This window comes from Podarcis gaigeae (assembly GCF_964106915.1).
Source record: "Podarcis gaigeae genome assembly, chromosome: 17".
Taxonomy (NCBI): Eukaryota; Metazoa; Chordata; class Lepidosauria; order Squamata; family Lacertidae; genus Podarcis; species Podarcis gaigeae.
Window position 1 is genome coordinate 18933192 of NC_139694.1, and position 15534 is coordinate 18948725.

General features: G+C 40.0%; 1 protein-coding gene across 27 annotated transcripts in view; it reads left to right on the forward strand.

The window, feature by feature from the left end:
- The window catches only part of MPDZ (multiple PDZ domain crumbs cell polarity complex component), a 116015-nt gene that overhangs the window by 35457 nt on the left and 65024 nt on the right, over nt 1-15534 (forward strand). For all 27 annotated transcript variants that reach the window (XM_083718157.1, XM_083718139.1, XM_083718163.1 and 24 more), the window contains exons 12-17: nt 3887-3976; nt 7300-7382; nt 9689-9835; nt 10334-10480; nt 12995-13183; nt 15215-15424. In XM_083718157.1, coding sequence (XP_083574283.1) covers nt 3887-3976; nt 7300-7382; nt 9689-9835; nt 10334-10480; nt 12995-13183; nt 15215-15424 — 866 coding nt within the window. The remainder of the gene's footprint in view (nt 1-3886; nt 3977-7299; nt 7383-9688; nt 9836-10333; nt 10481-12994; nt 13184-15214; nt 15425-15534) is intronic.

Sequence of the window (15534 nt, forward strand, 5' to 3'; positions counted from 1 at the left end):
ATTTGTGTTCTCATCCATAGCTTTTATAAAGATTTCCTCTTGGAATTTCAGAGCTAAATAAAGTGTTAGCAGGAAGCTCCCTGTTTAAGAGAGTCAGCAAAGATATGGATAGAGCAATGGGATATTGGAGATTATTCTTAGTGTTGAAGGAGAATATAGTGGTGTTTTTGTTATGTTAGATGGATGGATAGCACCACTGTCTGTGATCTTGGAAAGTTGCCATCAGTCAAAATAGACCAAATGGATTGATTGGCCGACAATATAGGGAACTTGATAAGTTAAAACACTTTCTCCACTACTTTACAAGTAAAACAACTGTACTGTATATGTGACGAACAGCTGAGCTGGTGATGCAGTGCCTTAGAATTCCACCAGAGGGCTGCAGCCTCTCTCTGATTGGTTACTAAGACAGCTAACCAGAGAGGGGTGGAGCCAGCACTTTGGGAGGGCAGATAAAAGGAGCTATTTCAGAGAGAGTGCTAGGATAGGGAGATAGTTTAAGAGAGAGCAGGAGGAAGAGAGAAAGGAGAGTTGCTTCTGGTCTGTGTTAGGGCTGGGCGATATCTGGTTTTTGACATCATGATATCTCACCAGTTAAACATTGTGATCTCCCAATATATCATGATGTCTGAAAGAAGGATGGAGCTATGTAGAGGCACTGATTGGCTGCATGGTTTTTCCCACATTGTGGTTTTTGCATAAAACACACACATACACCATGATCTCCAATATATTGCCAGGTCAAAAATTATGAAACCTATATCACGATATGAACTTCAAACCGGTTTTGGACAATGTATTGATATATCACCCAGCCCTAGTCAGCGTGTCAGATCCATTCTGAGGAGAATATTTACAGCTATAGAAAGGAGTCTCTCAGTTTAGATAGAAAGTGGCTTGGGAGAGTATTCAGACAAGAGTTAACTGGAGGGCTGAGTTTGAAGAAGGAGAAGTAGAAGCTGTGAGGGTGATATACTTTGGTCTTGTTTCAGTCAGGAGGGGAGAGATATTCAATAAATATTTAAGAAGGATGTGATGATCCCCTGAGTCTGTTATAATGCTAGAAGTATCTCAGGAGTATGATTGATAGAAGGTTGGGAATCTGACAGAAGGTACCACCTTGCTTAAGAACCAAAGTATTAAGCTGTAACACCTATGGTACAACTAAGTTAAGGAACTGAAGTGAAATAGCTGGAAATAAGCCAAGCATTTACTAATTAGTCTAGAAACCTGTAACATCTAACTGAAAACATGCAACTGAAGTTTAAAAGAAGCTGTGTGTTTGCTACCTTGTTGGAAGCCTGTAACATCCACTGGTTTTAGTATACCGGTAATTATTAAATAGTTGTCTGTTTCCTGAAATAACTTAATTGCTTCACAAATAATTTGTTTTACCAACTTTGTTGCTGTTTGTTCAACTTCTGCCTGAGTCTCCAAGTATTGAAGTTTTACCTCCCACAAAAAACATAAGTAAACTCGTTGTGGTTATATAAGGTCTATGAAGCTCAATATGCTTCATCCTAGAAGGCTTAAAAATGCAGCAATGTGACATTGACAAGGTGTTGCATGGAAATATGTTGCTGGATTCTAATCAGACTCTCTGAGGCATTAAGACATCAGCCTTTCCATGTCTTAGTAGAGGAACACTGCTTCTGCGAAGGAGAAGACCTTTTTTTGTGGTGGTGCCCAGACTCTGGATATCTTCCTATTTTAGAGTGTAGATTTTTAGAATTGTGTTAATTATTGTGTTTGTAGATTTTCAGGTTTTTATTTTGTTATAATTATTGGTTTTGAATTGTATTTCCATGGTTTGTGTTTACCCACACTTCTGTAAACTGCCCTGCAATCTTTTGGTGAAGGGTGCTTAAGAAATATCTGAAAACAAATAAGTAACTTTAATTTTGATAATATCGCCGTAAAGTGAGAATTTCTTGTAGCATTCGTGTGGTGACTTTTTCCTTCTGGCTTTAACTCCATGAGATAACTTCTGAGAGCTAATAAGCCCCGTACTGAGTTTCTGATAATTTCTGCAGTATGTTACATATCACCAGGTTCAGACAAAGCCTGTTCTCCTTCATGGAGAGCACGTGTTGCAGTGGGGGCTGACAGGACACTCCAAAGTTGTGGGGCGGGCTAATTGATCGTTGGCCACTGTTGTGATTGTGCTTCCCTTGTTGTTGGGAAGAAGTTAATGTTGCCATTTGTTGACTGACAGCCAGAAATGCTAAAACTCCCTGCACGAGGCGTAGAGCTTCCTCTTTTCATCCCGTGCATCGGATTGCTCGTCCCCCCTCCCTGTATTTAGAGTTGTTTGCTTTGGCCTTGCTATGCCTGTCATGGGGTCATCTGCTCTTGGGGCAGGGGCCCAGTAGGAATTTTGTCCATCTGGCTGATTGGCTGGGGCCATTTGGTTTTTGCCTACTGTGTAGCAAATCGTCACAACTTGTGAGGTTGGGGTTAGGCATTGGTTTATGGTTTAGTTGGTTGAGGGGCATGGATTGGCTGTGCCTGCCCCTCTAATGCTGCTGCTGCAAGGGATTTCATTAAAGGAATCGGGGGCTAACTATTCCTTTTGTCCACCCTGTCAAGGGGGCTCGGGCCATGCAAGAGCCCCTGGTTGTATTTGGGGAGGGCTGAGGGCAGGTTCCCTGCTCCGTCGCTACCCCCAAGTGTATTCCCCTTTTCTGACTTTCGCAGGCGTGCAGAATGTCAGTCTGTCCCCCATGGGGGGGGGGGCAGATAGTCACAACCAATGCCTAAGCAACCACTCACATTTTTGTATTGTAATAAAGCTGTGGCCAAAATTATGCCAAAAACCTTAAACAAAAAATTCTGTGTGATGTGTGAGTTATTGGGGTGGCCCTGGGGACCTCGACATGCAAATTAAGAAGACATATTCACCATAAAGCTGGGGTGAGAGAGATAAGCTTACAGGTCATTTTTTCTTCATTAAGAATAAACCATTATTGATGGATAATGCAACTGCAAGATTTATAATTTTCAGTGAAACTAATAAAAATATTAAGAATGCAATCTTATACATGTCTTACAGATGTTTACTTAGAAGCAAGGCCTGTTTAGTTCAGAGAGATTTACTTCCTAGTTAGTGGGCACGGAATTGCTGCCCAGTGCACATATTAATGTGAGAAATTGGCCGTCAGAGGACTTATTTGAGTTACTAGCAGCCTTTTAAATATTCTGATTGCGACTTGAACCTCTGTCTTTCCAAGCATGGTCAAGGCAATTGCAGGAAGGATTCTTCCCATTGTAGAATAAATAATGCACAGGCAAAACTTTTCTCACCTGTAACCCCCACTTACTCCCCTCTCTTTGGATGACATAGATTGAATATACAACAAGAAGAGTATTTGCCAACTTTATGTATCCACAGTATTTAACAGCAGTCTAGTGGTTAAAGAAACAGTGGAAGAACAGATTTATTGTTTCCAGTGATTTGGCAAACGTTTATAGGTAGAGTGATTATTAGAAACCTTGGAGTTCTGTGTTCTTTCCCCTTTATCTGAAACAAAGGAATAAGAAAAAAAAGGCCAGTAGTATGAATTATTTTGATAGCATACATTTTTTCTTCATGGCAGAAAGATTTAATGTTTAGATTATTATGGGGAGTTGTTCTTCATGTATAAAACTCTACAGTGATAATGCAGTATGTTATTTTAAAAATAAATAAATAAAAAGCTACTTTCATTATTATACACCTCTATAAACACAATATCTTGTTTGAAAAACACACCCTATATTTGGTCCAGGAGGGAGCTCTTACATGAAGCTGGATAACAAAAAAGGAAAGCAGGAGAACGTATTAATTGCACATCACAGAACAACGGGGTGCACAGAAGCTGCTCAGAATATTCTTCTTCTTTTCCAGAAAGCTGTGAAGGAGAACAGGAGCCTCCATCATTGTCATGCAGTACCAGTGTGATTCACACTGGAGAAGACGTTGGTCCAGAACAATCAGGTCCGAATTGAGAATTTATAATAAATTTTTTCCCCCACACCCATTGGAAGCACACTGGCATGCATATCTCAGCTTTTGCCTTAATGTGTGTGTGTGTGTGTGTGTGTGCGCGCGCGCGTGTGTGTGTGTTTGCATCCTCTGCCTTAAAAATCTGTGAAAACCTCACTGGAAAGAACAACAGACAAAGTCTGGAGCTGTTTCTAGAATTTACCTTTACAACATGTTGTTGTTGTTTTTAACTGAAATAAGCACCATACATGATATCCTTCAGAGGTTATGTTTCCATAGAACTTTTATTCACAGAAGCAAGTTTCCAAAACATTAATCTGGGTCGGTGCTTTATCCTAACTTCTTCAATGTAATCTCCGCTTTTTCTATTTTGCTCTTTGGGAACTTTCTAACTTCCTATCTGTGATGGCTTAATCTCTATGTTTAACATTGCTTTCTACAATAATAGCAAAAGCTGTTTTTATTTGCATTTTTTTCCATTTCTGTATTTTCTAATAGTATTTGAGTTGAGTGGCTTCAGACACAGCCTTTCATGTTCTCTCTAAATATTTGTCTTCTAACACATGTTCTTTCTTGTCAGTGCTACGTGACTAACAGTCTCTTAGAAAGTTTCACTAAAACATTCGTTCTGAGTCTCACAATTGGTTTTATATATATATAAATGCTTTTTAAAAGCACCCTTGTTTTATACTAGCAACAGCTTTCTACACTTTCAACTCATAAGTCATTTTGAATGATGTAGCTTTTAAAACATACAATCTGGAGAGTACACACAGACACAGATACATACACACACACACACACACACACACAATCTGGTGGCAAAACGCCCACTGATTTTTAACAGAGCCATTTTTATCCCATGAAGTATTCACACATCTGTGGGTGGTCATGGTAGAGCATGTCTTTGCTTTAACATAGGTATGCACTATTTCTGATGTGGAAACTTGAATGTATAGCACCCCACCAAAGGCTCTGCAGATCTCTTGGTTTTACTATCTGCTTTGGATTGCAGAAATGGGTGTGGGTGTTGCCATACATTTGGTTTCTTGCTATACACTATATACCTGGTAAACCATATTTTGGCGTGATAGGTTATAAGTTGTGCTGGTTTGATTTCCATTATTAAATGATCACATTTGTGGAGATCATTTCATATTCATGTCATAGTTAAATATTGCAATGTTCACACTTTTTCGTGGCACTGGCTGTGTACTGCGCATTCTCCTGTATTTCTTTAGCCTTGATGTAAACTCTTTCGAGTCATTCAGGTTTACTTTCCAGACACATTTCTTTTAGCATTTCCTCACTTCCCTTATCATCTTTCTGAAGAAACCTTCATGTTGTATATAGTATTATGAATTCGTGAGCAGGATTTGAACTATGAGCAACAGAAGGAATGAGAGATTATCAAATTATTGTTATGGTATAAGAGACAGAAGATAGGATGTGGCAAGGAGGAGAAATAAAAATCACCATGGGAAATGGGATGGGAAGTAAAAAATAAAAATAAAAATCTATTTCTTATTGGAACGTTTATGTGAAATTCCTGGAAATCTAATAAAATATATCTTAAAAAAGAGCGAAAGAAACTTTCATGTTGTAGTACTACACTACAGCAGCATATTTCTTATTTTTTTCCATGGGCTAAATATATTAGAAGTGCACATATGTTTACGAACTTGCATTCTTCCACTGCCCTCTAGGGACCATAATTCAATAGTAGCCTCTGAAACTTTTGAGTGCTAAAATCTCAAATCATTTGTGCATATCGAGAGAATGTTGGCTGTCTCTCTGCATTTTATATTAGGACATTTCTGTTGTAAGCAGAAGGTTATTTATTTGCCTATAATCACTCAACGGCAAGCCAATTTTAAGTATATTAATATCACCAAAGAAGTTTATGAAATTGTATAACTATAACTTGTGTGCCAGCTATTGAATCTGGAACTGGTGTTGCTTTGGATCTTGTAAAACTGGTCACTTAACAGTATCTAGCAACATAACTGCTGTTATAGCATAAATGCTAAGTGGTAGTTGCATTTTAAAAAGAAAAACCAAGACCTTTTATTATGTTGTTTTGATAAAGAGTTTTGGGGGAAAAAACAAAACCTCGCTATATCAATGTTTTGTGGTGTATTTTTTAAAGATACCACTTCTTATTTTGAACTGATAGAGAACATTACGGCCAGTGCTTTTTTTCTGGGGGGATGCAGGGGTATGCATATCCCTAAACATTTTGTAGATCTAAGTTTGTAAAGTAAGTAAGTAATTTTTTTATTTATACCCCACCCTCCCCGGCCAAGACCAGGCTCAGGGCAGCTAACATCATATATCAAATACATTAAAACACAATCAAACAGTTAATTAAAATACAGCTTAAAAATAGAATCAGGATAAAATTAAATGATTGCCCACAAATTACAACCATAGGGACCGGGAACCTCAAGTATTTATCATTTGGCCTCATTGAGGGGCAGTATTTCACTATGAGTAGGAAAAAGAGAGTACCCCTAAACATTTTTTTAAGAAAGGAAAAAAGCACTGATTACGGCCAGAAAAATCTCTTTATCTTATGGTTCTTAAAGTACAGGAATTTAATACGATGGTGAATGGGGGAAAATTGAGTATTTTGGACAACAGTTCTGCCAGATGAATACAGAAGCTGCACACAATTTCTGCGTTCACAGAGAGGAGAAAGTGCACTAGAGGGTAGCCAGAGAGAAACCTACCGGTAATTATTCAGAAAGCTAGACGAGTACAATTAGCATTCTTTGGAAGAGAGGAGATGAAAGAAGATCCTTGCAGTAATACAACTCTCATCTGAATAGCCAGGATAAGTGCTTAAAAGACTGATCCTCAAGGTAATGCAATTCCAAACTGAATAGCTAGGGTAAGTGCTAAAAAGGTACTTAGTTTAGTGTCCAATCTATAAACAAAGTGATACAAAAGCGCTCCCACAATAAACTGTTTGCCTTGCGACTTGCTAAGAGTTGCTACAGATGCAGTAAAGCGACGGCAACAGCAACAAAAGTTTCAGAGAGCTTTCGTACAACCTACTTTGATTTGAGAATAAAATACATTGTGGGAGTTACATTGAAGTTTCCATTTCAAATTTTCATTTATTTTTCTACATTAACAGGTTGTGTGCATTAATCACATTTTCTTCCCCCCCCCCCTTTTAAATAAACTGGCAGATAGATATGCACAACACGTTTTGTCACAGTTCATTTACTGTATATAAAAAATAAGGCTAAGAATAACACACGGGATTTTTCTTCTTCTATAGTTAACTGCCAAACTGCATCTTTTAGGTTTTCAGCTAACTTCCACCGATGAAGAAATATCATTGCAGAACAAATGGCAGTCATTTTTAGGAGCACATTATGAGGTGGTGGTAGGTAAACTTTTGCTTGCTGTTTATAGTGTGTGTGTGTGTGTGGAATGGGTGGAAGAGCTGTCCTTGCAAAATTCCAAAGGAAGTAAACATTATGTATTTGTCTTTCAGAATATTAAATCTCAAAAAATAAGCATAAAATGCCATGTTATGTACGCTTTAGATGAGAAAATAAAATGTGTTCTGGGCAAACAACAGTTCATAAAGTGCTGTAGTCCTTAGGAAAACTTGGTACTTGACTGATTCATAAGTTCACGGTATGTTATATTATGCTGTAGGTACACCAAGTTATGCCAAGTGCATAAATGGTTGTTGTTTGCCACAACTATATCATGCAAACATGAAGTGAGTACCTGAAGTGTGCCTTGAAAAATTTATATATAGTGAAATGAATTAGTGTCTGCTTTCATTCGTTTTGAGGTGGCCACTAAGCTACAGTGAAGTGAAGCAACCCTTATTTTCAGATCACTTTCAGATGCTATGCCCTTACAGTGCTACCTTGGTTTACGAATTTAATCCATTCCGGAAGTCTGTTCTTAAACCAAAGCATGCTTTCCCATAGCAGCGGGGGACTCAATTTACAAATGGAACACACTCAACAGGAAGCAGAACATGTCCTTACTCCAAGGCAAAGTTCACAAACCAAAACACCCACTTCCGGGTTTGCAGCGTTCTTAATCCAAGTTGTTCATCAACTAAGTTGTTCTTAAACTAAGCTACCACTGCATTCCCATTGTTTGTTTGTTTTTGCAAGAATGTGTACATGAAGTAGCTCTTACCTGCTCTGGAAGTAAGGGGAAAGGTAGGAGATGAAACCCAGTTATTTTTAGTTTACTAATTATTGTTATTTACATTATAGAATTAATTGACATGATTATAAAATATATATAAGTGAACTAAGAAACTTGGTAAAACATGAGTGATTTGCCATTTCATTTTGAAATTCAGGACAACACTTTTTTTGCGATCTGTTGCGCTGCTTTTTGCAGTGCATCCAATCCTCATATGATTACAACTGACAACAGAGCATCATCCCAACTTTCTGTGCAGCATTTGCTTATTGATGTTATTACACACTGGGCAGTGCTATAGCAAAAGTACTGTACCCATATTGCTGCTTTTTGGGGATTAAAACATAGTAGCTTGTTAGTCAATCCACCCCTTTATGTCATATGGTGCTCATCATAACACAGCCTTCGAAGTAAAACCTTGCTCTAAAAGCTTCTTTGCATGTAGTTGTTATTTCAAATGAAGGGCTTTTCAAAGAACCACCTTTTCTCATGAGGTTCTGCTCACCCACTAGATCACTCTGGCATCATGGATATGGTTCACAAGGATGCAGAACAAAGCCATTTATGTTGTAGCATTCCTCTCACACAAAATCCAATTGTCTGATGGTTAAAATGGTGTTGTTTCCTGTTTTTGGACTAGTCTGATTTCCGTCCCCTCCCGTGATTCTCTTACATTGGTTGATGATTCTCCGTTTTTTATTATGTGTTTGTCTCATGCTTAACTAGTCAGTTAAGCTATTTATTTTGCTGTTCATTCACGGCTGGTTGATGAGCAGGGGATGAGTAGTACATTTCCTGTGCTCTGTATTGTCCAAAGGAGCGATACAGTTGCCTGAGCACACATGGCACTCTGGGGTGGCGGCGGTATTTTAAATATAATTCAGGGTCACAGTCAGAGCTACAGTTCTCAATCACTGACTAGCACAGCTGTTCCTCCACCTGGGATTTAGGAAGCCAGAGGGGATTATATTGCCAGGTGTGCATCCGATCCATGCTTGACTGCTCCCAGAGGGTGACAGCAGCATGTACCAAATCTGGAATCCAGGGCTTTTTACGTTGCGCGGAAACACTTCCGTTTTAGAGCACTGTATTTTGCTACCCATTGTCCCTGTGGCACCCATGGAAGCTGACTTCTTGCATAACGGGAGGTGCGATTCCTTTGATTGTGGCATTTGTTTCATTTATTTGTGGCTTTCTCCGGCCGCCTTTCATCTCAGGGGCAGCTGTAGCTCACCAGCATCTGTTCCCCTTTGCAAAGGAGAATGGGACATTACGGCTGGCTGCCCCCTTTCAGCTTACATTGCGATTCCATCTTGTCTTGATGTGAGAAATCAATGGGCATGGATGATGTCTGAAAGAAGTGAGCTTGTAGCTTAGAAAGTAGAGCATCTGTGGCAGAATGTTAGGGTTGCTGCTTTTAAATCTACTATCCCTTTTGTCCGTGGGTCCGAGTGCAATTTTGAGAACAACTAATCCTCCAGTGTTCTGAAGAGCCATTGTGTTCCTTCTTTCTAGGTAGCTCACGTGAACAAGTTTAGTGAAAGCAGTGGCCTGGGGATCAGCTTAGAAGCTACAGTGGGACATCATTTCATCCGATCTGTTTTGCCAGAAGGGCCAGTTGGACGATGCGGCAAGCTGTTTAGTGGAGATGAATTACTAGAAGTATGAAATAATTTCTGTTTTACTTCCGATCCTTCCTTAAAGGCGATTCTGCTGAGGATTTCCAGTATTCATAGATACTAACATACTTTACCATATGAAATTCCTGCATGAAAATTGTATGGATAAATCCTACATTGGCTAATTGTATGCATCAATTTGTAATGGTGCACAATACACTGTAATTTTTTTTGCAGTGTAAACCCACCTCATATGAGTGGGGTTGTGCAGATCTGCACTCTAGAGCAAGCCCTGCCTCATTCAGCAGCATTTTGAGGATGAAAAGTTCCCAAAGGATTGTTGATAATAGTAAAAATGGATATGGCTTTCAGAAGCCCTTTCCAGCTGACATTTGAATTTGTGTTACCTGCTTTCTGCATTGTGCCTGCAATTCTTGCAGGGCATTGTGTTTTGTGTCATTCTGGTGCACTGTGCATCTTACAAATTTCATTTTAAATATATATATATATTTCTGTATAATATTTTGTCTTCTGTCGGCAGGTAAATGGAATATCTTTGCTTGGAGAAAATCACAAGGATGTAGTAAATATTTTAAAAGACCTGCCCATCAAAGTAACAATGGTGTGTTGCCGTGCAGCTCCACCTATTAGTCAGTTGTTAATGGATGAATCTCAGATGATGGAACAGGTAAATCAAAGCAAAGGCGTGGGTCTTGTATGTGTATGATGCTGTGAAGAAAGTGTGTGATCACTTGACTCCAAGTAAGGCTGTTTCAGCCTCTCTTACCCCTGTGGCAAATGGAGAGAACCAGAAAATCTTTACAGGCACTCTTTCTCTCTCTCCCTCCTCCCATTATACCTTGTTTAAGGTTCCACTCTGCACTCATTCTGAAACAGAGAGCTTTATTTCAGGCATTGCCAATGTTTCTGGGCCTCTGGGCACACTTGGGATGTTGAGGAAGTGCCAGTCACAAAATGGTTGCTGTGGGGTATGTGGCATAAAACAAAATGGCCGCCGTATTGAAAAAGAGCAGAAAAAAGGGACAGGACACAAAATGATGTGAACATTCCCTCCCTGCCCCAACCCCAACCCCCCCCCCAAAAAAAAATCAGTGTGGGGGGGAGGCACATCAGTCACTACCACATTCACTCACGGAAAAAAGCCCTTTGTTCTTCTCTATTCTGATCGGAAGGAAAGGTGGATGTCCAAATCTGGCATCCAAAGACATGTCAGCATATTTAAGGGGCCTATTGAATCAGTGTAAAAAAATCGAATAGGAAGAGCAAAGAGTGCATTGTGCATTGCAGATTTTTGAGAGGACACTTGCAGAAACCTTTTGTGGGTGCCACAGGAGGTATTGGTGGGTGCACACAGGCACCAATTTGGCAACTCTCACATAACTATATAGTGGGACCTTAGCAGTCCTTCTTCTTGGCTGAGTGAATGTGGGATCTTGTTGTAAGGACATACAACAATAGGCCTTGCATGCAAGATAATGCAGGCTTGACACTTCCTTGCCAGCACATACATTCACTTGAATGAACAACAGAACAGTTTTATCCCACTACAGTGGTACCTCAGGTTACATACGCTTCAGGTTACATAAGCTTCAGGTTACAGACTCTGCTAACCCAGAAATAGTGCTTCAGGTTAAGAACTTTGCTTCAGGATGAGAACAGAAATCATGCTCCGGCGGCGCAGTGGGAGACCCCATTAGCTAAAGAGGTGCTTCAGGTTAAGAACAGTTTCAGGTTAAGAACGGACCTCCGGAATGAATTAAGTACTTAACCCGAGGTACCACTGTACAGAGATGCTCAATTTGTGTGAGCAGTCTGTTTTACTGATAAAGCACCACAGTTGAGACTTGAAAAATTTCGCTTCTCCGACTTCAACAAAATATTCATTTCTTATCAGATAACACCAATGGTGGCAGCTAATAAGATGAGGCAGGACAATCCAGACGGAGGGGAAGCTCACATCTGTACCAATGGGTGGCTGTTGGAAGCAGCTGAGTCAGGAGCAGGGCACACAACACCATGCAAAGCATTTGGGGCACTCCCTCCCCTGGCTGCCTTCAACACATGCCCTTTTGGCTCACCTTTCAGTGGTGGAGAGCCACTAGCCATTTACTTCTTAACACTTTCCATTCTGCCTTTCATCGCTATTCAGAGGAGAGATAGTTGGTATATGAAGGCAGACCTGATGTAGAAGGGAAATTCAATCAGAAAAGTTTGGATGAATGAAATATATAATATATACATATATGGTGCAGCCGATCCAATCCAGTGACTGGAATGTTAGATAATATTTCCACCTACAAAGCCTGGTTTAAATACCTACTTTAGATTCTCAAAGTGGCTTTGGCCGTATTAGTGTGGTTACCTCAGAGGAAAAGTAAAAAATGTCTCCTCCCACAAAGCCATAAAATCGTTTTAGTTCTTTATCCTGGGGGGGGGGGCAAGATGTTGGCATTCAAGAAATGCAAGTCCAAAGTCCTTTAGACACACAGAACTAGTTGCATAGTTGTTTTTCACAATGAAGCAATTACCTCATAGGGTTTTTGTGAAGGGGGCAGGCTAGAGGTAGCTTGTCAAGCAGAAGTGCTGTGTAAACAACTCATTATTAAGAATATAGGAAGGTTGGTTAGAGCTGCAGAGCAGTGTGGACACAAATATATAGTTAGAAGCAAAATTAAAATGCAGGGGCTATTCCCTATGTGGCCTTAGAGTGGCTTCAGGTGTTTTGAATGTGGAGAGAATAGAGTAGCGGTTCTCAACCTGTGGGTCCCCAGATGTTGTTGAACTACAACTCCCATCATCCCTGAACTCTGGCCTTGCTAGCTGGGGTGATGGGAGTTGTAGTTCAACAACATCTGGGGACCCAAGTTTCAGAAAGGCTGGAATAGAGAGTTTAAATGACTTCCCTGTTCTCTGTATGTTTGTACCATCTGAAGTGGATCTTGCACTTGTCTCTCAGCCTGTCCCCACCATCTAAGCTTCTGCATTTGACGACTTCGGATGTTATAAAGATGCATGGGGAATAAGAAAAGTAAGTCAGTCATGCTTGCCATTCTCCCATCTCTCAATGTCCAGGGTTCCTTTTAGTCTCTTGTTATATGTGTATCTACTTGGAATCGAGTTTCAGTAAAAAATGTAGGATTTTCAGTTTTATTTATGGAAGTGAATCTCTTTCATTTTGCAGTCTGTTCTTGATCTTGATGGACTCCTTGGCTCTTCAGAGACAGAGGATGCTAACTTGGACATGGATAATATGGGCCAGAGTGCAGATGAGGTTCAAGGATCTCCTTTGGCAATGTGGGAGACAAACATACAGCAAGTTGAGCTAGAGAAAGGGAGCATGGGACTTGGATTTAGCATATTAGATTACCAGGTAATGTCCGAACTGCTTATTTTGCAGAATGAGAGTACTTACTGAGGGGAATTCTGTCCCTTTAAGCAATGTAATGTCAATTACCAGGCCTTTCCAAATGCTACTGTCAAACATGCTACATTAAGTAAACAAATCTGTCAAACTAATTCTATGGAGCATCATTGATTTTGTGGGACTTCAGTCTAATTCTATGGCACAGTGATCTCTGCAGCAGGTCAACTTGCATAAAGTCTTTTGCTATGATTCAGGAAGAATCTACACATTGCATAACAATAAAAAGCAGTTAACATTTATTAAGATGATAATGCAGAATTGTTGGCATGAGTCTCCACAGTTTAGAAACACTGATTTGATTTTCAACTCTGATTTGGTCATTCCTCTAGTACAGACATGTACTTGGCCATTTATGTCTGATTCTATTTCTTTTAGAAATATTACTATTTTTATCAGTGGCTGGACATTTGCACATTCAGCTCAAAGGAGAAAAATTGATATAATTAAACAAATTATATCCATTTTTCTCCTTTGAGCCAAATGTGCATATGCCCAGCCATTGATAAAAATAAGACCTACAAAGTCTTGCAAAAGACCTACAAAGCTGCAGAGGAGTGTGAAACAGATATGCTTGCTAACAGTGAAATTGCTTTTCCTAATGCTGCAGAGCTTGGTTAGTAAAAGTCTAAATATGTAAACATTCATAAAAGAATTGGACTGTGCCACATTAGTGGGGAATTGCTTTCACATTAAAACTCTTGTACTTGGAATGCTATTCCACTAGAGAGGCATTTAAGTCGGGTTTCTACCCTAGCGTTCTAGCTTTCCACGTGCTAGGACTTTCCGAATTGCTGGAAGGATTCGAATCTTCAGTCCCCACTGCATTCCGAAGTGGCAGAATCCTGTTTTATTAAAGAAGTTCAATAATCTCCTGAGCTAGAATCACAAGCTGTTATATCGCACAGCGTGATCTCCCAGTGTTACGTCATGTTGGGCCTGGATAAAATATTCCGATTGAATATATACAAGAAAGTGATCTCTGCAAACGTAGGAATTAAATATTGGGTCCTGGAGGGTGTGAGTGCTCCCTCTCCTCTTCAGTGCCCCAGTATACTGGCAGTTTTTGGTATGCCACAACTCTCATAAGATGTTTAAATATGTAGTGAAACTTTCTATTCCACGTGAGGTAAATGGAGCTTGGGGGAGGGATATCCAACTAATCAATGACCTAAAATCAATTAATCTCAGTGAGTCTTCTCTGAGTGTAACTGTCATTGGATAGCTCCCATTGGCTTGGATTCCTGAACTATTGAAGAAGCCAGTGTAACGTTTTTGTCTAGATTGATAAAGAGGATTTGGCATTATTTTATTCATAATATGCTTCTTTTATTTTCATTAATGAATAAAGCACCTCCTGAAATGTGTATTCCCCAGTGCTTTTACATAAACATGTTAGGGATCAATGAATACTATCTTTCCCCCTTGGTTCTTCTGACATAATTTGAGTTGGCATAAACAAATATGCTTAATTATAGGGAAGCACATAGCCATTAGAAGTCTTTCAGCAGATCACTGCCTGAAACTCAGGTTTTAGTTTTAGATTTTTACATAAAGATATTCCATATGCCCATGCCTAACACAAAAGAGGAGAATAAAGCAGTGTGGGCACTACTTATATTATTTGATGGAGCCTCTTATTTGCTGTAGCACAAAGCACAATCGAAATAATCTAGTGCAGGCATAGGCAAACTCGGCCCTCCAAATGTTTTGGGACTACAACTCCCATGATCCCTAGCTAATAGGACCAGTGGTCAGGGATGATGGGAATTGTAGTCCCAAAACATCTGGAGGGCTGAGTTTGCTTATGCCTTATCTAATGGCTGCTACGTAAATGCAGACATCTCTCATGAAAGTGGGGGTTCACCATTCACTGGGTTAGGGCTGGGTCATCCGCACCTTGAAAAGAAGCATAAAAACTTGCATGGGCTCCTTATTTATTGAGAATATGTTTTCCCCACTTTCCTCTTCTTTAAAAAGGACCCTGTGGATCCTGCGAATACGGTGATTGTGATCCGCTCTCTAGTCTCTGGGGGGGTGGCTGAACAAGATGGCCGGCTCCTCCCTGGAGACAGACTTATGTACGTGAATGACATCAACTTGGAAAACGGCAGTCTGGAGGAAGCTGTGCAAGCACTGAAAGGAGCGCCGATGGGAATGGTTAGGATAGGAGTCGCAAAGCCCTTGCCTGTAAGGAACTTAAATCTTACACATTTTGTTTGGGGTTTCCTATTTTGCCAAGAAACCATACAGGTTGCCTGTTCGCAAATGCATGCATTTCGTTTATTGACCCAGCAGCT